The sequence below is a fragment of the Polypterus senegalus genome, chromosome 9 (genome assembly GCF_016835505.1).
Source record: "Polypterus senegalus isolate Bchr_013 chromosome 9, ASM1683550v1, whole genome shotgun sequence".
Lineage (NCBI taxonomy): Eukaryota > Metazoa > Chordata > Cladistia > Polypteriformes > Polypteridae > Polypterus > Polypterus senegalus.
The window spans coordinates 9,400,305-9,425,340 of record NC_053162.1 but is presented as its reverse complement, the minus strand read 5'-3'; the positions used below and the strand labels follow the sequence as shown (position 1 = coordinate 9,425,340).

Genomic DNA, 25,036 nt, shown 5'->3' with positions numbered 1-25,036 from the left:
AAACAAAAGAAGATTAAGAGGTGACATGATTGAAGTGTTTAAAATTATGAAGGGAATTAGTGCAGTGGATTGAGACTTGTATTTTAAAATGAGTTCATCAAGAACACAGGGACACAGTTGGAGACTTGTTAAGGGTAAATTTCACACAAACATTAGGAAGTTTTTCTTTACACACAGAACGATAGACACTTGGAATAAGCGACCAAGTAGTGTGGTGGACAGTAAGACGTTAGGGACTTTCAAAACTCGACTTGATGTTTTCTTGGAGGAAACAAGTGGATAGGACTGGCGAGCTTTGTTGGGCTGAATGGCCTGCTCTCGTCTAGAGTGTTCTAATGTTCTACCTAACCTAAAATATTAGGTTAACTGAAATAGGATTTTTATGTTTATTCCCTCCACCGTAACTTTGGTACAAACAAAGTTTTTTTTACTTTGATTGAGATCTGAAACCAAATATTTCAAGCTACAACACTAAATGACTAATCTTAAGTTGCTTGAAAGAGAAAATTTATGTTGAATGAACAATATCAATATTATACATTTTTCAGTGTGGCAGCCTGCACTTGACTACTGGTTATGTTTCTTATCTCATCAGCATTCTTTACACACCGAGGCAGGTAAGGTACACATGTGACTATAAAAGAACGTGACATTTATAGCGGCGAGAGACAGAGAGAGCGCATTTGCTCCTCACCCTCCATGTGTTCTAAATTTGCCGTTGCAATTCAACAATTCCAACTCATTCAATACAAATGAAAGTATTGAGTGGTGTACAAAAAACGGATTTCAATTTTGACCTTGATTGAAATAGTTTGTTTTTTTTAAAGCTTTTAATTCTGATGCTTTAATCGATTTTAAAGCAGTCTGTTCAACAAAAGGATAACAAGAAAATCAAAAGAATATTTTATTTAAGGTCAAAATTTAGTTTTTAAATATTGGATTGTTGTCTAATTCCATTTTTTTTTTTATATGAAACTGAAAACGGTTTATGGTCTTGTAAATGAAGTCCATGCGCCTGTCCTTCTCCACTAAAATCTTCGTCACTTTCTTGTAAAAGTCCTCTTTATTTTCCTTTAGTTTTAAAAATCTTAATCTTCCATTTTGGCAGTCAGTCGGAACATAAAATAAAAATAAACGGAGCGCTGCGGTGCACTTGACGTTCTGATGGCGCGAACTTAACAGCAGTAACGATCACCTGTTGTGCTCACATGCGCCCCCTTCAGGGCGCCACGGTACTGTTTGCTTCATCCTGTGCCTTCTCACTGCGGTTTTATGTCCGATCAGGAAGACTAAATATGTCACACACTTTCATTGAAGATATTAGCCAGACTGTGGAAAGTCAGGGTGTATAATAAATGTGTCTGCAGACATTATATTGGCGACATACAGAGAGACAGCGACAGGCCCGCGCCAATCAGCCCAGTGTGTGATGGAGAGCGCAGTCCGAGGTGAGGGGAGGCTCGTCGCTGCCGCAAATTCAGCGATTTTGACTATAACAATGATTAAAATGATTGAAATCATAAAGAAAACCAATTTATAGCACAGACCAGTGGACACATTTATGTTTCGTTATCATTATTAGTTTTTTTTTTTTTACTTTTCATGATGACTGACCGCACGTCCCTGCCCACACTGGGCCACCTCAGAGTTGTCAGACGATGACCGAGACGGGGTTTTGAACCCCTGATCCCGTGAGGCGGCAGGAGTCCCCCCAAGTGCCACGACGCTGCAGCCTTGTCTGCCAGGGACGTTTAAACAAAGCACATCACTTTAATGGAGCAGTGAAGGCGTCCAAAATGTTTGCGACATTTGATGAGAGGAAGCGGTCATGAGAACTTGAACTTGTAAATAAACGGACATGAGAGATCTCTTGGGGCGAGGGTCCAGGGGGGTCACAAGGAACAATGCGGGAAGCCACCGAGTTCCCATCCGCCACTAGTCGGGCGGAAGATATTTTTAACTTCGGGAGCCTCGTATGAGCCGTCATTTGGAATAAAGTAGGCAGACTTGCAAAAAAAAATAATTATAGAGATATTAATAAAAGGAAAAGATAAACAATAAAAAAAACAGTCGGCTCCATTTGCAATTTACAATAAAAAAATAAATATTTCAACATTTTAATGCATTTGCAAAAAAATATCGTTGGTGTATGGAATGTTGACGAGGAAAAAAAATGAATGGACGTGATGTTAGCGCAATGTGATAGACGTGAAGGCGATATATATATATATATATATATATATATATATATATATATATATATATATATATATATATATATATATATATAGTGAATTTCCCTTGGGATTAATAAAGTATCTATCTATCAATCTATCTGTCTATATGTTGCATGCATATTATTTATTCTCACGATTGACCATTCAGCCACCTTACGACTTTGGGGGTACAAAATGTCCCTGAATCTACTGGCATGAGTGGCAATGGCTCAGAAGAGCTGGGCGGGTAAAGATGGCTACGTAGGGTGGCCAAGCTCCTCAATCATCCAGCTTCCCTTTCTCCTGTTATGGACGTCCTAAACAAAAGGCTGATGGGTACCTTGGTAGTGTAGTCTGCCACCATTCACCATCCTCTACAGTGCCAAGCAGGTGCCATAACCAGAATGTGATGTGCTGCAGTGAGGATCGACTCTACTCTGCCCCCTGGTGGACACCAAGAACACCCTTGTGCAATAGAAGTGACTTGTCCATCTCAATGGTTTTCACCCACAACTACAAAAGTGGACACCTCTGTGCCAATGTCACCTTGTTCCCATCCAATACCAGCCCCCAACCCTTTTTTTTTTTTGTTTTGTTTTGCATGTCTGCATCCTTAGGTGTACCCAGCAGTGAACTGGCACCTCATCCAGGGTTGGTTTCCCACTATAGACAGGCTGGGCCCTCCAACAACCCTGCAGCTAAATAAGCAGGAAAATAAATGAATGGATGGATTATTAATATTACTGACTTTCTTTTTTTTTTTTTATTCCAGGTCAATCATCTTGCATTTGAGCCGAAGAAAATCACATCCTACGACTTCACTGCAGATGGCACAGATGGCAGGAGGTCTACCAGACATGCGTCCACAGCCTTTCTAGAAATTCCATTTCTGCAGAGACCCTGGTAGTAGTTTCTGATTTTCGTTATTGAGTTCAAATTGTGTGAGTGTTGAGTGTAAGAAAGAGAAATGCATTGTGGGCGTGGCAAATTTCAACCAATGGAAGGCTTACTGGACACCAACAAACTGCCTTTTATTAGGTGACTTTGCATATGAAGCAAACCCATTGGAATTCCCTTGTGTGATTTGATCTTCATCCAAGTCCTAAGTATAGACAAACACAATATGCTTACACTAGTGACGCACAAACAATTGAAACACTTCAGGCATTTATTGAGCATTAAACAGTCACAACATGGTGTGGAAAAAGTAAGTGAACCCTTGGATTTATACGTACAGAGCTAAAACTCGGCAAATGCCATCCTCTGTAGTGAACCACCATCAAGGATGTGATGATCATCAAGCTCAAGGTTACTTTATTGTTATCAGCGACTGTGACACATAGATAGTGAGATGTGATGACGTGAGCCACGCTGTGACACAGAGCAGCATACAACAAAGTGCAACAAATACAATAAACACACAATAGACAATAAAAACAATAAATAGACCAATAGACAATGCAACCATATAACTGTATACATTTTTATACATTCAAAATTCTCATGGCCTGCAGTATGAAACTGTTACTCAGTCTCTTACTCTCACTCTTCACATTTGCTCCCGTGCCTGACACGCTAAAAAAAAAAAAAGTTCTCAATAAAAAAACTGATGCGAACCATTAACTGGGTGGTCATTCAGTCAATTTCCAACCCTCTTAGTCTTGAACAGGGTCCCAGGGGGGTGATGGAGCCCATCCCAGCAAGCATAAGGGTGCAAGGCAAGGAAAAAACCCTGGACAGAGTGCCGGTCTATCACAGGGTGAACACACACACACACTCATCCACTCCAACCACACACACGGCCCAATTTAGGACCACCAGTTCACTGAACCTGCATGTCTTTGGACTTTGGGAGGAAACAGGAGCACCAGGGGGAAGCCCACTGAGACACGGGGAGAACATGCAAACTCCACACAGAGAGGACCTGGCACGTGAATCGTAGTCTGCTTACTGTGAGACTGCAGTGCTACCACAGTGCCAATATGCCACCCACCTGACTGGGTGGCGACATTGCCTTAATTGATTACACCAGTGAAGAAAAGGAGAAAGGGTTCATGGGTAAATGATTAATGCTAAACATTATTCAGTACCACTTTAGATTAGGTGTCGATAATTGCACTGTATTTAGCATGGATAATTGTATAACTGTATAATTACAGAGTAACTAGGGGTTATTACCTTGTACTTAATTAGGTAATACAGTGTAACACTACAATTAAATACTCAGTTGTAATTGTTATTGCACAGTTTTTATATATACAAAATATCTATCTGTTATATAGTGCCTTTCATATCTATCTATCTATCTATCTATCTATCTATCTATCTATCTATCTATCTATCTATCTATATATATATCTATCTATTATATAGTGCCTTTCATATCTATCTATCTATCTATCTATCTATCTATCTATCTATCTATCTGTTATATAGTGCCTTTCATATCTATCTATCTATCTATCTATCTATCTATCTATCTATCTATCTATCTATCTGTTATATAGTTCCTTTCATATCTATCTATCTATCTATCTATCTATCTATCTATCTATTATATAGTGCCTTTCATATCTATCTATCTATCTATCTATCTATCTATCTATCTATCTATCTATCTATCTATCTATCTATCTTATAGTGCCTTTCATATCTATCTATCTATCTATCTATCTATTATATAGTGCCTTTCATATCTATCTATCTATCTATCTATCTATCTATCTATCTATCTATCTATCTATCTATCTTATAGTGCCTTTCATATCTATCTATCTATCTATCTATCTATCTATCTATCTATCTATCTATCTATCTATCTTATAGTGCCTTTCATATCTATCTATCTATCTATCTATCTATCTATCTATCTATCTATCTATCTATCTATCCATCTGTTATATAGTTCCTTTCATATCTATCTATCTATCTATCTATCTATCTATCTATCTATTATAGTGCCTTTCATATCTATCTATCTATCTATCTATCTATCTATCTATCTATCTATCTATCTATCCTTTCTGTCTGTGGAATCTCTGTCTGTCGATTACTCTGGTCTGGGTGGGCGTGGTTGTTGGTCGCAGGTTCGCTCCGTTCGTTTGGGTATCTGTGAGTATTTCTCGTTTTCTTTTTCTAACTTTCTTTACTATTAGTTTTATGTATAAAGATTTTTTTACTGATTTGCCATTTATTTGAAAGTATATAGTTTATTGTCAGTGGTTGTTGTAATAGTCGGGCTGCGGCTGCGCCGCCATGGCCGCGTCCCGAGCAAAGCCTCCAGGGCTTAACCCGCGAAATTTTGAAAATCTTTCAAGGAAAAATGGAATTAAAGTGGTTGTGGACCCGATGGTTTCTGTTGAGGCGTGTGTTATTGAGGTAGCGAAAAGAGTTGGCTGTAAGAATGTGAAGTCAGCATCCCGAATGAACAAAACTATTGTAGTTTTTCTAAGCGACGAAGCTATGGTGCATACTATAGTGCAGGAAGGCCTGGTGATAAACGGCTCGCTAGTCCCGGTTCTGCCTTTATCGACTCCTGCTAAACGAGTTATTATTTCAAATGTTCCACCATTTTTGAAAAATGAGGCTTTATTAAATGAACTTCGTAGATATGGTGAAGTCATATCTGATGTGGTTATGATACCGCTTGGCTGCCGCTCACCGGATTTAAAGCATGTCGTGTCTTTCCGGAGACAGGTGTACATGATACTAAATAACTCGCGTGAGGAGCTTGATGTGGCCTTGAAATTTAAAGTAGAGGGTTACGAATATATAGTTTTTATCACTACGGAACAAATGAAATGCTTTAAGTGTGGTCAGACAGGGCACAAAGCGAGTCAGTGTAAGCGGGTGAGATGACGGAGAGCTCGGATATGCCGGGACCGTCTGGTGTGCACAGAGAGCCCGTGATAGAACTTCGGACAACGAAGAGAATGAGTCGGTGATCAGTGATTCGGAAATGGAGGATCTGAGTTACGATTCAGATGAAGCGGCTGAAGATCAGAGTGAAATTACTGTAGTTCAAAGTATCACAGCTGGCCGGGACATGAAGCAGGGGAGCTGGAAGTGTCCAGCGGAGAGCCTGCGTTAGGAAAAAACCTGAGGGCTGAAATGATCACGGCCGCAGCGGCTAATGCCGGGCAGATTAGTAAAAGTAATGGGAACAAGAAGGCTGAAGTCAGCCATGAAGAGGAGGAGATGGTGGCTAAGGTGATACCAGGGTCGAATATTATAAAGATGACCCTGCAGCGCTTCTCCAAAAAACACCCACCGAGAGTATTGCCGCTCTAGAGACGTGCCCAAGAGATGCGCCTTCTCAAGGGGGGGCGGAGAAGAGCGCGCTGGCTGTGCAGGCATTGACTGAAGAAACAACGCATGAGACGGGGGCCGATGGAGAAATGCTCGTTGAAGACAGTAACGATGAACACGGTTATGTTAAGCCGGTAACCAGGAAAAGAAAAGAACAAATAACCAGTGGTGGGCGCGCCAAGAAGAGCACTAAGACTGAAAGTGCAGAGGCCGCCGCTAGTGATCAGCAGCAGACAGACGGCACTGAAATCAAAGCGAGAGAGGAAGGAGGGGAGGACGGCAATGAATCTGACCCGTCGATAAGAGTTGATCTGTCATCTCACTCGAGCTTACACGAGGCTTACAGCACAGAAAGCATTTTGCGCTTTTAGAGTTTTAGAAGGGAAGCGGGGGGTCAGTATAGTCGAACACTTTCCTGATCTCCATCAGTTTCTGAGCTCGGCGAAGCAAGTGCGGCGGCGGGCTGCTGAATTAGGTATGACCTCCAAAGAGAGAGTCCGATTAAAGAATATCATAAGCAAAGTGAAACGTTCACTAGAAGCACAATCATGATGGCAGTTTTAATGCGATTACCCGTTTCTTTGGTTAATGTAGTGTTGTTGACCGCCACCTTATTTTCTTTTAAAATGCCTGTCTATTCCCTGTGCTCTTTCAATATAAACGGCTGCAGAGATCTAGTAAAAAGAACGGCGCTATTTGAGCACTTAGCGCAAAAAAGAATTAACGTGGTTTTCCTTCAAGAGACCCATACTGACGAGGCTAATCAGTCTGACTGGCACAGAGAGTGGCCAGGGCTGGCACATCTTAGTCATGGCTCAAATCTCAGTGCAGGAGTCGCGATCTTATTTTCTAAGAGTTTTGTACCTGACAGTGTTGTTTGTACTGAGTTAATCCAGGGGAGGCTGCTGAAGGTAGAAGCGCAGCTGGGAGAGAAGAAGTGGGTGTTCATTAACGTGTACGCCCCAAATGTAGGGATTGAGAGAACTCACTGCTTCTCAGTTTTAAATGATGTCCTGGGGACATGTGACAATGATGAGCTGGTGTTTGTTGGGGGCGACTTTAACTGCACAGAAAATGCGCAGCTGGACAGGAATGGGCTAGAACCGCACCGGGTCCGTCCAATCACTGAGGTCTGTGGTCACCAATAATAATCTCCTTGATATTTGGAGGGATTTTTATCCGGGGGTCCGGCAGTATACGTGGGTGAAGAGCTCAGCTGGGCTGCTGTCTATGGCTCGACTTGACAGAATTTACATCCAGAAAAATCACAGGAACCTCATAGCTAACTGCTCCATTCTTCCAACTAGTTTATCTGATCACTGTCTTGTTTCCCTTCAAATCTCTTTTCTCTCTGCTCCTTCTGTTAAATCCTACTGGCACTTTAATAATAATCTACTGAAAGACCCCACTTCATCAACTGTTTCAAATACTTCTGGACACAATGGAGATACAAAAAGAAGACCTTCTCTTCACTGAGGCAATGGTGGGATTGCTCAAAAACTGAGATACGCGTATTGTGCCAACAATACACCGAGCACACCACCAGGGATGTGAATGCGCCATTTCTGAACTGGAGAAGGATATTGAGGAACTTCATTCAGTTTTATGTAATAACTTTGACGGCAGCATTTTTGAGTCCCTCAAAACTAAGAAACAATTATTGATGGACCTTATAGACAAGAGAGTCAACGGCGCACTCGTCCGCTCGAGAATGCAGTCGCTCACCCAGATGGACGCTCCTACGCAATTTTTTAAACTGGAAAAAACAATTGGCCAAAGTAAGACCATCAACTGTTTAAAAAATGACAAAGGTCAAAACCTGCTGGAGCCTGAAGCCCTTCGATCCTGGGCACACCAATTTTACCAGCGACTGTTTTCTGCAGACATTGAAGAGGTACATTTAGAGTCGTCAGTTTTCTCCAGGACTTACCTCAGGTTCTAGATGGAGAGAAAGACTTCATGGAAACTACGATCTCTCTAGATGAGTTGACCACAGCGTTGAATGGGCTGAACATTGGGAAGTCCCCAGGAATTGACGGTTTGCCTGTTGAGTTTTTTAAAGCTTTTTGGTGTCACCTTGCGCTGATCTGGCAGAGGTTTTCTGTGAAAGTCTGAGTGGGTGAACTGCCCTTTCCTGTCGCAGGGCGGTTATCACACTACTCCCAAAGAAAGGAGACCTCACGGAGCTAAAGAACTGGCCCAGTAAGCCTGCTGTGTGCGGATTACAAAATCTTCTCCAAGGCCCTGGCTAACCGGTTAGGAAGAGTCATGGCGAGTATCGTGAACCCGAGCAGACATACTGTGTCCCCAGCAGGTGTATTCTGGACAACATCTTCCTGGTTCGGGATGTGATTGATGCTGCCAGGCTCTTTGGGTTTGATGCTGGTCTTTTATCACTGGATCAGGAGAAGGCGTTTGACAGGGTGGACCACAATTACCTTTTAGCAGTGCTGAAGGCCTTTGGCTTTGGACCTTCATTCATTAAACACATTGGACTTTTATATCACAACGTTTTTAGTGTCGTGAAACTCAATGGAACACTAACCGCCCCGTTCAAGGTCACCAGAGGGATACGTCAGGGTTGCTCTCTGTCCGGTATGCTCTTCTCGCTCTCCATCGAGCCGCTACTACAACAAATTCGCATCCGCCTTCAAGGTCTGAACATCCCTCAGTGCCCGAATTTACAGCTCAAGGTGGTCGCGTATGCTGATGATTTAACCGTGTTCATCTGTCATCCTGGAGACATCACGGAGCTGAAACATTGCCTGGATGAATTTGAAAAACTGTCATCGGCAAAAATTAACTGGGACAAAAGTACCGCATTTTTAATTGGCAACTGGAGGGATGGAGACCCACCGGGCCTACCTGGTGGCCTTAAGTGGAACAGAAGAGTCTTCAGATACCTGGGGGTGTTTTTAGGACAAGGAGGAGTAGCTGAAGAAAACTGGGCAGACTGGGCGGAAAAAGTTCAAGCCAGACTGAAGAAATGGAAGTATCTTCAAAAGGAGATCTCCTGTCGAGGCAGGGTCCTCATTATTAATAACTTAATAGCCTCCATGTTCTGGCATAAGTTACAGTGTATAGACCCTCCAATATCGGTCATCAAGAACATCCAGGCAATACTTTTAGATTTCTTTTGGGATGGCCTGCATTGGGTAAAGCGCAGTGTCCTGTATCTGCCTGTAGAAGAGGGCGGTCAGGGACTCATTGACTTGGTGAGCAAGATGGAGGCCTTTAGGTTACAGGCATTACATCGGCTCTTATACGGCCCTGAGCACCTACCATGGAGACAGCTGGCCTTTACCTTATTTCGTGGGGTAAGGAATTTAAATTTTGCTGAACATTATTTTTTATTACATTCTGCCAACGTTGTTGGGTCTGACCTGCCGGAATTTTATAAATCTGCACTTCAGGTTTGGCACAGAAAGTTCAGAAGGACCAGGCTAAATCTGGAAAGTATTTTTGGTTCTTGGAAGAACCTTTAGTCTGGAATCCTCTTTTAGATTGTTCGTTATTATTTTCTGACTCATTCGTATCAATTCTTTTAAACAAAAGAATTTTAAAAATAAGACATTTATTTAATACAAATATGAGGTGCTGGCACACCCCTGCCCACCTAGCGACAGTCCTGGGGATCAGATCAGTACGCTTGGTTGACATTTTTCTTAGTCAAGTACAAACAGCACTGCGGAGGTCAGGAGCGAGTTCACTGTGTGACGAGTACTTCACAGGTGAGGGACACCAGAAGCAGAGATGACATCACCCACCATCATTGTAAGACCACACGTCACTGACCACACTGACAGACCTGGACACCTTCTCAGATTTGGGACTCTGGTCGAGAAAGACTTTGAACTGTTTAACAAAAAAGAACTTTATAAACTGTGTGTCAAAGTGACATTTTATAACCAACTGAAAGGGTTGCCAGATACTTTGTGGAGGAAAGAACTGCAGGTCTCAGAGAACATAACACCTTCATGGAGAGCTTTTATAAACTCCCGTTACAGAAAAGACTTGGGGATCTGCAGTGGAGGATAATGCACTCGGCCTTGGCCACAAACTCATTTCTGAATATAATTAACGCTTCAGAGACTGACCAGTGCCCGTTCTGTGACACAAGGGAGACCATCTTTCATATGTTCATTCACTGTGAACGGCTGAGGCCTTTGTTTATTTTCTTGGATTTAATTCTTAGTGGTTTTGGTTTTGGTCTCTCAAAAATTAACTTTATCTTTGGTATTAACTATAATCAAAAAAATAGGAATAAGTCTGTTCTTGGGAATTTCCTCTTAGGACAGGCCAAGTTGGCAATCCTAAAACAAGGAGGAATAAAGAGAAAACCTCATGGGGACCGACGCTCTGCTGCTGTTCAAAGTTTTAATTAAAAGTCGACTAAAACTCGAATTCATGTACCATAAACTAACAAACAATTTAGAAATGTTCAGCGACATGTGGGGGACACGACAGGTACTGTGTGCTGTGGAGGGGCAAACTGGTGATCAACTGGGAATGAAAAGCATTGGTGGGCTTCAACAATATGCTTTAATTAATGTCGGAGTAGGAGGAGTGTAAAGGAGGATTAGTGGTGGTCTTTGTATTATAATGAATTGTTAATTTTTTATTAATGTGCGGAGTAGGAGGAGTGTAAAGAGGGGAGTAGTGGTGGTCTTTGTATTAAAATGAATTGTTAATTTATTTTATATTATTTATGTGCGGAGTAGGAGGAGTGTAAAGGGGGGGCAGTGGTAGTTGTCTGATATTTACTTTTTGTTTATCTTGAATATTGGGGCTGTTTATCTTATGATTATCTATCTATCTATATATGTTAATCTATCTATAATAAATCTCATCTATCTAAAATCTATCTATCTATCTATCTATCTATCTATCTATCTATCTATCTATCTATCTATATAGTGCCTTTCATATCTATCTATCTATCTATCTATCTATCTATCTATCTATCTATCTATCTATCTATCTATCTATCTATCTATCCATCTATCTTATCTATTATCATAGTCTCATATCTATCTATCTATCTATCTATCTATCTATCTATCTATCTATCTATCTATCTATCTATCTATCTATCTATCTATCTATCTATCTATCTATCTATCTATCTTATAGTGCCTTTCATATCTATCTATCTATCTATCTATCTATCTATCTATCTATCTATCTATCTATCTATCTTATAGTGCCTTTCATATCATATCTATCTATCTATCTATCTATCTATCTATCTATCTATCTATCTATCTATCTATCTATCTTATAGTGCCTTTCACATCTATCTATCTATCTATCTATCTATCTATCTATCTATCTATCTATCTATAGTGCCTTTCTATCTATCTATCTATCTATCTATCTATCTATCTATCTATCTATCTATCTATCTATCTATCTATCTATCTATCTATCTATCTATCTATCTATGCTGTTTCGCTGTCGGTCTGTGGTTTGATTGCGTAGGTCTTTCGTGGGCGTGTCTGTGGGTTGCTGGCGGGAGGTGGAGGAGGTGGTGGCGTGCCGGGTGGGCTCGTGAGTATTTCTTATTCTTTTTTTCCAATCTTTATATTTTTGTTGTTTGTTTTCTCTAATGTGTAGGGGTTATTTTGCTGTCTACATATTGTTTTTCTTATTGACTCCAGTATTGTATTTGCGGGCGCAATGGGCGCCGAGACAAACACCGCCTGGCTTGATGCCGCAATTTTGAAAACTTAACACGCCGGCATGGCGTGAAGTTGTTGGTTGATCCGATGGTCTCTGTTGAGGCGTGTGTAGTGGAAGTCGGCAAGTTAATCGGCTGTAAAAAATGTCCGTTCAGCATCTCGGATGAATAAAAGTGTTGTCCTGTTTCTAAATGATGAGAGTTTGGTGCATACTCTTGTTCAGAATGGTGTGATTATTAACGGTACCTTAATTTCAGTTTTACCTCTTTCTACTCCTGCACGGAGAGTGATTATTTCAAATGTTCCTCCGTTTCTAAAGAATGATATTCTCATCAAAGAACTTGAAAGATATGGGCAGATCATATCAAAAGTTTCAATGATTCCCTTGGGCTGTCGATCACCCGACTTAAAACATATCGTTTCTTTCAGGAGACAAGTTCACATGATTTTAAACGATTTACAAGGTGAACTTGATGTGGCTCTCAAATTCAGAGTAGATGGATTTGATTATGTGGTTTTATATCATCCGAGTCCATGAAATGTTTTAAGTGCGGTCAAGTGGGGCACAAGGCTAGCCAGTGTAAGCGCTCTGAGGAAACTACAGACTCCGCAGTACCTGGTGTTTCTAAAAGTAGCCGCGAGGACTACTCGATATTATTTGACGATGAAGGCAGTGAGTCTTCCGTCAGTTTTTCTGATGTGGAGGAGGACTTAATGGAGGGCCCTGGTCAGAGTGTGCAGGATCAGGGCAGTTCTTTACCTGCTATGATGGCGCAACTGGCACCTGAACGTGCAGCTGAGCCGGCGGATGCGGCTGAGTCGCGCCCGCAACTAAAGTCGTGCAGAGTGGTGAGAGCGCCCCAGAGAAGGACGCTGCGGCTGAGGCCGGATCACTGCCTACGGACGGTGTTACTGTTCATTCTGCACATACGAGTGATGGTGCTGAGCAGCCTGTGAGTGTGGCTTCCGTTCATGATGATGGGGCTCTGCCCAGCGCCGAGCTCATTGAAACAGAAGCTGTACAACAGATACGAGAGGTTGAGGAGAATGTTAGGGCTGAGGGTGCGATCAATAAGATGAGCACCTCAGCAGACAACAGCGAGCAATGTTCAAGAAATGGAGGATGACACAGAGTGGGTAAAGCCTGTGACAAGAAAAAGGAAAGACGGGTCCGCATGTAGCAGTGTTGCACTTAAACACAATAAAGTTGAGAGCTCAGTCTCCGCAGCTGACGACTCAGAGAATGTTCAAGATGAGCCTGAGGTGCCTGCAGACGTCGGTATTGTGAGTCAGGATGAAGGCGGTGGCTCGGGACATCAGTGAGGTCCAATCTGTCACCTCAGCTGAGCTTCCGTGGTGGCTACAGTAACGACAACATAATCCGTTTTGTAAAATTTATTGAGGGCAAGAGGGGTGTGAATGTGAGTCACCATTTCCCGATCTCCAACTGTTTTGAGCTCAGCTAAGGGGTCCTACGCCAGGCTACAGCTTTAGGCCTTAAGAGAACTGAAGCTGTGCGGCTGAAAAATGTGATGAGCAGGGTGAAAAGATCCTTAAATCCCAAGCCAGTATGATGTACTGCTGGACACGTCCTTCCATGTCTTTTTAAAGTTGTTTTGGTGACTGCTTTTCTTTTTGCTTTTCATGCCTTTGTGTAATTTTGGCACAATTAACATCAATGGAAGTCGACATGACAACAAGCGGTCATGTGTTTGATTATCTACTTAATAAGGAGCTTAGTGTTATTTTTTTACAAGAAACTCACACAGACCCTGCTAACCAGGCAGACTGGCACAGAGGCTGGCAGGGACAGATGTTTTTGAGCCACGGGTCGAGTGTTAGTGCCGGGGTCGCCATTCTGTTTTCTACTTCTTTCTCACCCGACTCGACTAGCGTGACAGAGGTAGTTAAAGGCAGACTGCTGAAAGTGGAAGCCTGCTTAGGGGGCACAACGTGGGTCTTCATAAATGTTTATGCACCCAATGAAGGAAGGGAGCGTTTGCTGTTTTCTCTTTGCTCCATGACTTACTTGTGCAGTGCAAAGATGAAGATCTTGTTTTTGTGGGGGGAGATTTTAACTGCACAGATGACGCCTCCTTAGATAGAAATGGCCTGGAGCCTCACCCCAGCTCCTGCTCACTTGAAGTCAGTCCTCAGCAAGGCCGACCTTTTGATGTCTGGAGGGCATTACACCCAGGAATTCGCCAGTACACGTGGGTGAAGGGTTCGGGGGGCTCGATCTCCATGGCGAGACTAGATAGAGTGTATTGCTTGAATCACCACAGCAATCTTATAGCGAACTGCTCCATTCATCCTTCTGGCTTTTCTGATCACAGTCTTGTCCTTCTCAAAGTTTCACTTCCATTTCGATCTTCCTTTCCGTCATACTGGCACTTCAACAACAGCCTACTGAAAGATCTCCGTTTCATTGAAGTTTTTGAATTCTTCTGGAAGAGGTGGAGGTTGACGACAAGTTCCTTTTCATCTCTGCGGCAGTGGTGGGACTGTTCAAAAACTCAGATCAAAGTGCTGTGTCAGCAATACACGCAGAATGCAACTCAGAATATGAGGAAGGCAATGGCAGAGTTGGAGGAGGACATCTTAGAGCTTTCTTCGTCTTTAGACAGCTCTTTTAACGATGGCGTCTTTGAAAATCTAAAAACAAAAAAACAAGATCTCATGGACTTATTGGACAGACGGGTGCATGGTGCTCTTGTGCGCTCAAGAATTCAGGAGTTGGTCGAAATGGATTCTCCTTCTCAATTTTTTGGACTTGAAAAGAAAAGATCACAGAGTAAAGTGATTCACGCTCTGAAAAATGAGGATGGGCGATCATCGAGGAGCCTGAGGCCATCAGAGCTATTGCTCATGATTTTTATAAAAGCTGTTCTGTGCGAAACAACAGAAGATTCTTCTGAGACCAGGAGCCTCCTAGACAACCTGCCACAAATCCCCAAAACGGAAAAAGAGCTTCTGGATACAACCCTCAGCTTACAGGACTTGACTACGGCCCTCAGCGAACTAAATACAGGAAAGTCACCTGGCATAGACGGCCTGACGGTCGAGTTTTTTAAGACATTCTGGAATTTATTAGGTGCGGATTTATTGGCAGTCTTCGAGAGAGCATAATGAACAATGAACTGCCATTATCCTGTCGGCGGGCTGTTATTGCTCTGCTCCCAAAAAAAGGAGATTTGTCCGACCTCAAGAACTGGCGTCCTGTTAGCCTTTTATGTACGGATTATAAGATTCTGTCCAGGGCTCTGGCTACTCGCCTGCGTAGAGTAATGGGGTGTGTCATCAGGTCAGATCAGACCTACTGTGTGCCAGACCGCTCCATCTTTGACAATATATTTCTGGTGCGAGACCTGATTACGACTTCAAAGCTTCTCGGTTTAAAGGCAGGAATGATCTCATTGGATCAAGAAAAGCTTTTGACAGAGTGGATCACCAATATCTGTTCAGAGTCCTACAAGCTTTTGGGTTTGGGTCCTCCTTCTCCAAATACATTGGAATGCTTTACTCAAATATATATGGCGTTCTGAAGATTAACGGTGCCACAACAGCCCCTTTCTCTGTCACCAGGGGTATTCGCCAGGGATGCTCTACTCTCTGTCAATTGAGCCCCTCCTAGAGCAGCTCAGGCGTCGTCTTTCTGGTCTCAGCATCCCAGTTTGCCCCACTGCTTGTTTTAAGGTCGTTGCCTACGCAGATGATATTACTGTCTTTGTGTCTTCTACATCTGAGGTAAACACTTTAGTCAACTGCTTAGACGTTTTTCAAAAACTGACGTCAGCGAAAGTCAATTGGCTCAAGAGCAATGCTTTCTTGCTGGGTGACTGGGGACTCGCGTCTCCTCCAGCTCTTCCTGAGACCCTCCAATGGAATAGAAACGTGTTTAAGTACCTGGGGGTGTATTTAGGCACAGATGGCACTGCTGTAGAAAATTGGGTGGGGTGGACAGATCTGATCCAAGCAAGGCTGAACCGTTGGAAGTGGCTTCTGAGGGACATTTCATGTAGAGGCAGGGTGTTAATCCTGAATAACTTGATTGCCTCCATGTTTTGGCACAAGCTCAGGTGTGCTGATCCACCAGTAGCTCTGATCAAATCTGTACAGACGATCATCCTTGACTTTTTTTGGGACAGTCTACACTGGGTCCAGAGAGGTGTGCTGCACCTACCAGTGGCAGAAGGAGGGCAGGGACTGATTGACGTCAGAAGTAAAATCGAGGCCTTCAGGCTCCAGACGCTGCAGAGGCTGTTCTATGGTCCAGACGGCCTGCCTTGGAGAGACCTGGCGTTTGTAATTTTACACAAAGTGAGCGAGTTAAAATTTGACAAACAGCTACTCCTCTTAGACGTCTCCAAACTAACTTTATCAGTTTTGCCAAAATTCTATCAGTCAATGTTGCTTACTTGGCATAGTAAACTTATGAGATCTCGTTTTGTTTTTGGCAATCTTCATTGTTTTTTAGAGGAACCTCTGATTAGGAATAATGTGTTGAAATCTCCTCTGCTTTTCTCTTGTCACTTCACCTCAATCCTTATTAAAAGTGGAATCACGAAGATTGGCCATCTTTTAAATAACCACACTAGCACATGGCACACCGCAGCACACCTCACATCGGTCCTGGGCGTGAGGTCTGAACGTCTTGTACACCACTTTCTGTGCCAGTTTAAGGAGGCCTTGGTGAACTTAGGCGCAGGGTCACTGTGCCAGAGCGTCTCTCCGGACAATCCGATCTTCAACTCAGATATCACAGAACTCGTCATCCAAGTCAAACCCAACGTCACAGACTGCACTGACCGCCAGGCTCCATTCTGAAAGTTGGCAACTTAATAGACAAGCAGTTTGACACGATGGGAAAAAATGAGCTCTACCAGGTGTGTGTTAAGGTGACTTTTTATAAATTTCTTAGAGACTTGCCAGACACACGCTGGAGACAAGAACTGCATGTTGGAGTGAATGAAACTCCAGCGTGGAGAACTTTTATAAACAACCACTGCAAAAAGAATTGGCGACTGCAATGGAGGATTCTTCATGGGGCTCTCGCCACCAACTCCTTTTATCGGTTATTTCACCAGGAACATCAGATTGTTGTCCGTTTGTCAACAGCGAGACTGTTTTTCATCTTTTTGTTAACTGCAAACGGCTCGAACCATTTTTTATATTTCTCAAGATACTTTTGGATAGAATAGGACTGTCATTGTCAACTGTTGGATTTATTTTTGGTATTAAGTATACTCAGAGACAGAGAAACAAGTGTGTGCTGGGAAATTATCTACTGGGCCAAGCAAAACTGTCAATCCTCAAAACCAGGAGGAACAGAGAAAAAAACTCAAAGACCACCGATGTGCTCCTGATGTTTAAAGTGCTGGTGAAGTGCCGATTGAAGCTGGAGTTCACTTACCATCAACTCATTGGAGACATACAGACCTTCTGTGATTTATGGGGGCTTGGGGGGGCTTTGTGTTCTGTTGAGAAGGGCAAGCTGGTGACTGGGTGGTGACTTCTTTAAATGTCCTTCAAAATATTTAAATACTGGATGATTGAAAGCTCAGAATAGGAGACTCCTGGGGAATACAATGCTGTGTGTATAATGGAGAGCGATGTACGGAGTAGGAGACGAGTACAGGGGGAGTGATGGTGGAGTAAACTGATTATGAATTGTGTGTTTATTATGGACAATTATTTATTATTTATGTGTGAATCAGGAGGCATGTATAAGGGAATAGTGGGTTAATGAACAAATTATGAATTACTTATTTAATATGGAAATTCTGTACTTTATGTGTGGAGTAAGAAGTGTGCACGGGGCAATAGTAGTGGAGTAATGCAACATATTTATTAACTGCATACTACTGCTGTGTTTTTTTTTTTTTTTTTTTTTTTTTTGTTGTTGCACGAAGTAAAGTTTAATTTTTAATATTAAAATAATCTATTAATATGCAGAGTGGGAGGAGTGTAAAGGGGGAGTAGTGGTGGTCTTTGTATTATAATGAATTGTCAACTTTTTGATTATATTTATTAGCGGAGTAGGAGGAGTGTAAAGGGGGAGTAGTGGTGGTTGTGTGATACAGACTTTTTTGTTAATATCCTGAATATTGGGATTGTTTGTCTTATTACTGTATTTTTTGTTATTGTTCATAATAAAGGTCATTTTAAAAATAAAAATAAATATCTATCTATCTATCTATCTATCTATCTATCTATCTATCTATCTATTATAGTGCCTTTCATATCTATCTATCTATCTATCTATCTTATAGTGCCTTTCATATCTATCTATCTATCTATCTATCTATCTATCTATCTATCTATCTTATAGTGCCTTTCATATCTATCTATCTATCTATCTATCTATCTATCTATCTATCTATCTATCTGTTATATAGTTTCTATCTATCTATCTATCTATCTATCTATCTATCTTATAGTGCCTTTCATATCTATCTATCTATCTATCTATCTATCTATCTATCTATCTATCTATCTATCTATCTATCTATCTATCTTATAGTGCCTTTCATATCTATCTATCTATCTATCTATCTATCTATCTATCTATCTATCTATCTATCTATCTATCTATCTATCTATCTGTAGTGCCTTTCTTATTTATCTATCTGTCTATTATTACAATTATATATATAAATTGTGGAGTAACATTTACAATTGAGTACTTAATTATAGTGTTCCACTGACCCAGTTCCTCTGTAATTATGCAGGTAATTGCATGGTAAAATACAGGATAATTATGGACATCTAATCTAAACTTATACACCTCATTCTTCAGTTTCCATGAAGTTAGTATTTATATTAAGCTAATCAAATTATTTTAAGAATCTAAATATAATTTATATGGTCATAGTTTAGGGGGTTGCATAATAAAAATTAGAATTGTGTTGGCACCGTAACTGTAAGCTCCTTCCAAGGCTTGTGGTTTAAATAGAGAATTACACAACATGCAACCTGTTTGTATTGCTGCTAAAAGATTTTCTTTTTCATCTGTAAAATAGATTTGATTTTCTACAGAAATGAGAAATGCAAAAGAAATAGATAAACACAAAGCTTACCAATACAACACACTCGCCACGTCATTTTTTTCTTTTCTCACATGCGTATTTTTCTACACAATGCCACTCAGATCGTTTTTGTGAAATTCGTAAACATCCCACGCAGAAAAACATTTGAAGTCGTCACGTAGTTTGTTTACTGGGTCACATCTGTCTGATTTATTTGTTTTTTATTAATTTTCTTGATTTGGGATGGGTCACATCACATTTGAATCACTCGCAGAGCAGAACTGAGACACCTTTAACGTGGCAGAACAAGGGCCAACCCTGCACTCCCCATATGGCGTGATGCTACAAAACACACGGCTTTATTAAAAGACAATGCAATGGCATCTTGGGGTCCCCCTTTGGGGTTTTTGCACCAGTTATTTCATGCGCAATGTTTACCAAAAATAACAAACCCCATTCCATATCAGTTCAATACGGAACACGTTTCCAGTTACGGGATGTTCCCATTTTTACTGGATGATTTTGTAGTTTACGCCTGCTTTTAACTGAGTAGGCCGTAGAGTCAGACACAGCTGGTGCCGACTTTTCCAGTCATGTTTACCATCGCCACGTGTTCCTGGCCTGCTCCAGGATATGTCACTCTTAAGGTAAACATTTTTTTTTTTTTTTATTATTTTTTCGTATAACAATAAAAAAAAAAAAATGTACCTGAAAATGATGCCTGAGATGAGTTGAGCTGCAGACCTCCACAGCGCCGCCATTCAGGAGCTCCATGACAGCCAATTGGATTGCAGGTTTTGGTCACCTGATTTACTCGACTCAGATGACTCCTCCCCCAACCCTAATCTTAACCTCACATCTTAACCAGATGTAGAATGTAAGGCGACCTGGAGTGGAGCTCTGGAGGTCCGCCGCAGGATTCTTTTGAGACCACCCCACCCCAACTGGAGACCCCAGAAACAAGCGATGAACAAAATTTCACTGAGGAAGCTGATGATTGGTGCTCCTGGAAGACAGAGTGATGATCTTAAAGACAAGGCAGTGGCGGGTGGGAGATCATGGTACCACACAGAATACAAGAGTGAGGGGGCTTTTTGGGGGCTGCGCACAGGACAACAAATGAAGCGGCAACTGGGGTTTTTTTTTTGTGTGATGAGAAAGTCTGAACAGCGACAAATGTATGATGGTGACAGTTCATTTTATGACTATCAACGTCCCAGGAAGTGGAAGATGCCCTTGGCACCCCAAGCATCATAGGTCTGCTCTTTCCACATGGCAAAATCTGTATTTCTGTTTATTTTAATTATACAGGGTGGGGCATGAAGATCTCTCACATTTTGAAGGGGTATAAAAATCTAAAAACAAATTTTACATAAAAAAAACAGTTTTGTTTTGACGGGTTTTAAAAATCCTATCAGACAGGCGGTGCCCGTCGTTGGCAATACATTGCTGAAGACGTTGCGGGAAGTTCTCCCTCACTCTCCATGTCATCTCAGGTGGAATGGCGTCGCTTTTCCGTCTGATCCTTTCATTCACATCCCTAAGAGATCGAGGATGACGTCTGTTTTCCTTTAGGTGTCTCCAAAGGAAAAAGTGACATGGGCTTAAATCTGGTGATCATGCCACCCTTCAAGCCCCATGCCTCTCCTTAAAGAGATCAAACGGATCTCTCAGAAAGCCTTAGCGAGTGCAGAATGGATGGTGTTACTACTTCCACGTTTTCTGCCGTTCTAACGGCCTTAGCTCTGCCAGGTGATTTTCTTTTCGGTGTGGACCCAGCTGCCCGATGCTTAGAAATCCATAGCAAAATCATTTCACCGATCTGGTGCAGATGCATTTCGACCGAGCGTGATACGTATACAGAACGCTGTCTGCGTCCCTATCTCATAATGCAGTTCATGTTCACCGTTCCAACTCATGATGGGTACTAAAAACGGTAGATCCTAACCTATCGAGTGAGACCACCTCTCTAGCCCCCACTACAGCCCCCACAGTTCTCCCTCGAAATGTGGGAGATCTTTATGCCTCACCATGTTCAACGGACTCCAAGTTGTGGTTTGTTATATCACCTTTATCTATATGGCTGTTTCAATGGAGATCACCTCTTCGTATGTCCTGTCACACCATGGGAGGCAACTTTAGGGCTCATTTGATTGTAATAACACTCCGAACCAGGGGTTAGCGCTGTCACTCAATGCTTTTTCTCATCCTTTTCCCTCTACTGAATGAATGATTGATTGATGGTTTCAACCATCAGTGACATCACTTCTGCTCTCCTTAAGCCCGCCTCTTCCGCTCCTGAAGCCTTAAAACTCCTCCTCCTCCATCTGTTTTGATGACTCGCATTTATTTTGACTTGTTTTGTGATTATTTCAGTCTTGAATAATATGGGGATTCCAGGTGACCCCCAAAACCTTTATGATCTTTTTTTTTTTTTGTCTATTCCTTACAACTACCAGATGTTAAAAAAAAAAAAAAAGTTTCATGGGGGCACTTACTTTTTCACACGACTCGGAATGAGTCCCTATTGGATTAATAAAGTTTATCTAATCTAATCTAACGTTCAGAACTCTTTACAAGGCTCTGAGTTTCTTACACAGGGAATGCACTATATAAAAAAAATTAAAAATGACCAACCATGGGAAATTTCGCCTGGACTCGAGGACGTCACTTCTGGTACCGGGTCCAATGACACCACTTCCGGTTCCAGGCCTGATGACATCACTTCCCCTGCCTGGCTTTGAAACCGCCATCTTTGCCAATTATGATTGTTCTATTGTTAGACTGAAGTCTGTTGAGACCTGTTCTATGGAGCCAACCTTTCAATTTTGGCAGCCTAATTCAAGTATACGGGCGGCTGCCCCCAAACCTCTTCCTGTGCCTGTCCAATCTTTTCACACGGGTTTCTCTCCACAGGGCCTCTTTGGAACGCCTTACCTGATAAAACGGTCCATCTCAAAGTAACACAATTGGCACACACAATTAAACAAGGCGATGCGCACACTTAACCCTTAAACCGCCGCAACCGGCTATAGTCGTTTGCCAGTGCCATTTGCCAGCACGCCGGAGCGGATCGGGCCGTGTTGTATATTCGTTGAGCACTGGCAGCCACTCTCGTGATGTGCAGTCGGTGACCTGCTGCTGCTTTCACGTTGTCACGCTCATTGTGCTTTTCTCCGCAGGTCAGCCCGAGTCATGGAGAGGAAATCCCACTGGACGAGAGGAAGCACGTCTCTCCCAGAATGCAGTTCGGCAATCAAGAATGGCCTGTTTGACTCCCTGAGAGGTACATTGGATCTCCTGCTCGTTACCTTGTGATGGGAACAGCCCACCAAAAAGAGAAACTCAGATTCCCAAATTCTTTTCTAAAGGTGCTGTAGATTTAATGCTGAGTTTCTAATGTGTAATTGTGGACTAAGCCCCGGACACAGACAGGCAGACATGGTATTATGCACCATCACACGTTTATTTACAGTATTTACAGTTACTAAGTGCCACACAACCCCAAGACCTCCCCAAAGTCCAGGCCTCTCACGCACTGTGCCTTTCTCTTCAGGTCGCCTCCACTCTCTCTTCTCCTGCTTCGTCCTCTCCTCACCCGACTCCAGCCATCGTACGAAGGGAGGCGGCCCCTTTTATACACACGCAGATGGGCTCCAGGTGCTTCCCGGCAATCTCCCACCGACACGCCCCAGTGTGGCGGAAGTGCTGGCTGCGTACCCGGAAGCACTCCGGGTGTAAACAGTCTTCTTCCCCCCGGCCCTTCCTCGGCTCCAAAGGCACGACCACGGGCCCCTACAGGGTTGAGCCTCTAAGCGCTGTACCCGTGGCCCCCAAAGGAACCAGGGTGGTCGTCCCCACATGGTCTGGGCAAGGTCTTCCTAGGCCGAGTCGCCATCCCAACCATCTCCGACAGTAATATAACCCTTGAATCGCCATAGCCGGCTATAGTCGGTGTCCAGTGCATTTTGCCAGCACGCCAGAGCTGATCAGTCCGTCACGTACATTCGTTGAGCAGCCAGCTCATGACCACTGGCGCCCCCTGCAGCACTGCAGCCTCACTGCCCCTGGGATTCAGCCGCCGCCCTAGATTAGCCTACCAGCGTCCACGTTGGCCTCTGTATGCTTACGTACAGTTGGCTCGGTGATTTACTGAATTTCATCCATGCCGTTACTTGCACCTTGTACATACACTCACCTAAAGGATTATTAGGACCACCATACTAATACGGTGTTTGACCCCCTTTCGCCTTCAGAACTGCCTTAATTCTACGTGGCATTGATTCAACAAGGTGCTGAAAGCATTCTTTAGAAATGTTGGCCCATATTGATAGGATAGCATCTTGCAGTTGATGGAGATTTGTGGGACGCACATCCAGGGCACGAAGCTCCTGTTCCACCACATCCCAAAGATGCTCTATTGGGTTGAGATCTGGTGACTGTGGGGGCCATTTTAGTACAGTGAACTCATTGTCATGTTCAAGAAACCAATTTGAAATGATTCGAGCTTTGTGACATGGTGCATTATCCTGCTGGAAGTAGCCATCAGAGGATGGGAACATGGTGGTCATGAATGGATGGACATGGTCAGAAACAATGCTCAGGCAGCCCGTGGCATTTAAACGATGCCCAATTGGCACTAAGGGGCCTAAAGTGTGCCAAGAAAACATCCCCCACACCATTACACCACCACCACCAGCCTGCACAGTGGTAACAAGGCATGATGGATCCATGTTCTCATTGTGCAAAAATGTGGGTCCCCTTGTCATTGTGCTGATTTGAATGCCTGTCACTGCTCAATCCTGATTACTTGGTTGGATGAGCTCTTTAAGCCTTGAACTTCACAGACAGGAGTGTCCATCATGAGTGGTCAAAGGTATTCAAGGTGGTCAATTACAAGTTGTGCTTCCTTCCCTTTGACTCTCCTCTGAAGAGTGACAGACAGCATGGGATCCTCAAAGCAACTCTCAAAAGATCTGAAAACAAAGATTGTTGAGTCTCATGGATTAGGGGAAGGCTACAAAAAGCCATCTCAGAGGTTTAAACTGTCAGTTTCAACTGTAAGAAATGGAATCAGGAAATGGAAGGCCACAGGCACAGTTACTGTTAAACCAACAGGTCTGGCAGGCCAAGAAAAATACAGGAGCGGCATATGAGCAGGATTGTGAGAATGGTGACAGACAACCCACAGATCACCTCCAAAGACCTGCAAGAACATCTCGCTGCAGATGGTGTATCTGTACATCGTTCTACAATTCAGTGCAATTTGCACAAAGAACATCTGTATGACAGGGTGATGAGAGAGAAGCCCTTTCTGCACTCGCGCCACAATCAGAGTCGCTTGTTGTATCAAATGCTCATTTAGACGAGCCAGATTCATTTTGGAACAAAGTGCTTTGAATTGATGAGACACAAATGGAGTTATTTGGTCAGAACAAAAAGCGCTTTGCATGGCGGAAGAAGAACACCACATTACAAGAAAACCACCTGCTACCTGCTGTCAAATTTGGTGGAGGTCCCATCATGCTGTGGGGTGGGCTGTGTGGCGAGTTCAGGGACTGGGGCCCTTGTTAAAGTCGAGGGTCGGATGAATTCAACCTAATATCAACAAATTCTTCAGGATAATGTTCAAGCATCAGTCACAAAGTTGAAGTTACACAGGGGTTGGATATTCCAACAAGACAATGACCCAAAAACACAGTTGGAAATCTACAAAGGCATTCATGCAGAGGGAGAAGTACAATGTTCTGGAATGGCCGTCACAGTCCCCTGGCTTGAATATCATCGACAACCTACGGGATGA

General features: G+C 42.7%; 1 protein-coding gene across 2 annotated transcripts in view; it reads left to right on the top strand.

Moving 5' to 3' along the window:
- The window catches only part of LOC120535106, a 127,588-nt gene that overhangs the window by 21,614 nt on the left and 80,938 nt on the right, over positions 1 to 25,036 (top strand). Inside the window, exons 2-3 of one of the 2 annotated variants that reach the window (XM_039762690.1) lie at positions 2,989 to 3,119; positions 22,416 to 22,519. In XM_039762690.1, coding sequence (XP_039618624.1) covers positions 2,989 to 3,119; positions 22,416 to 22,519 — 235 coding nt within the window. Of the gene's footprint in view, positions 1 to 2,988; positions 3,120 to 5,215; positions 5,328 to 22,415; positions 22,520 to 25,036 lie in introns of those variants that run through there. The other variant, XM_039762691.1, reaches the window with a different exon arrangement.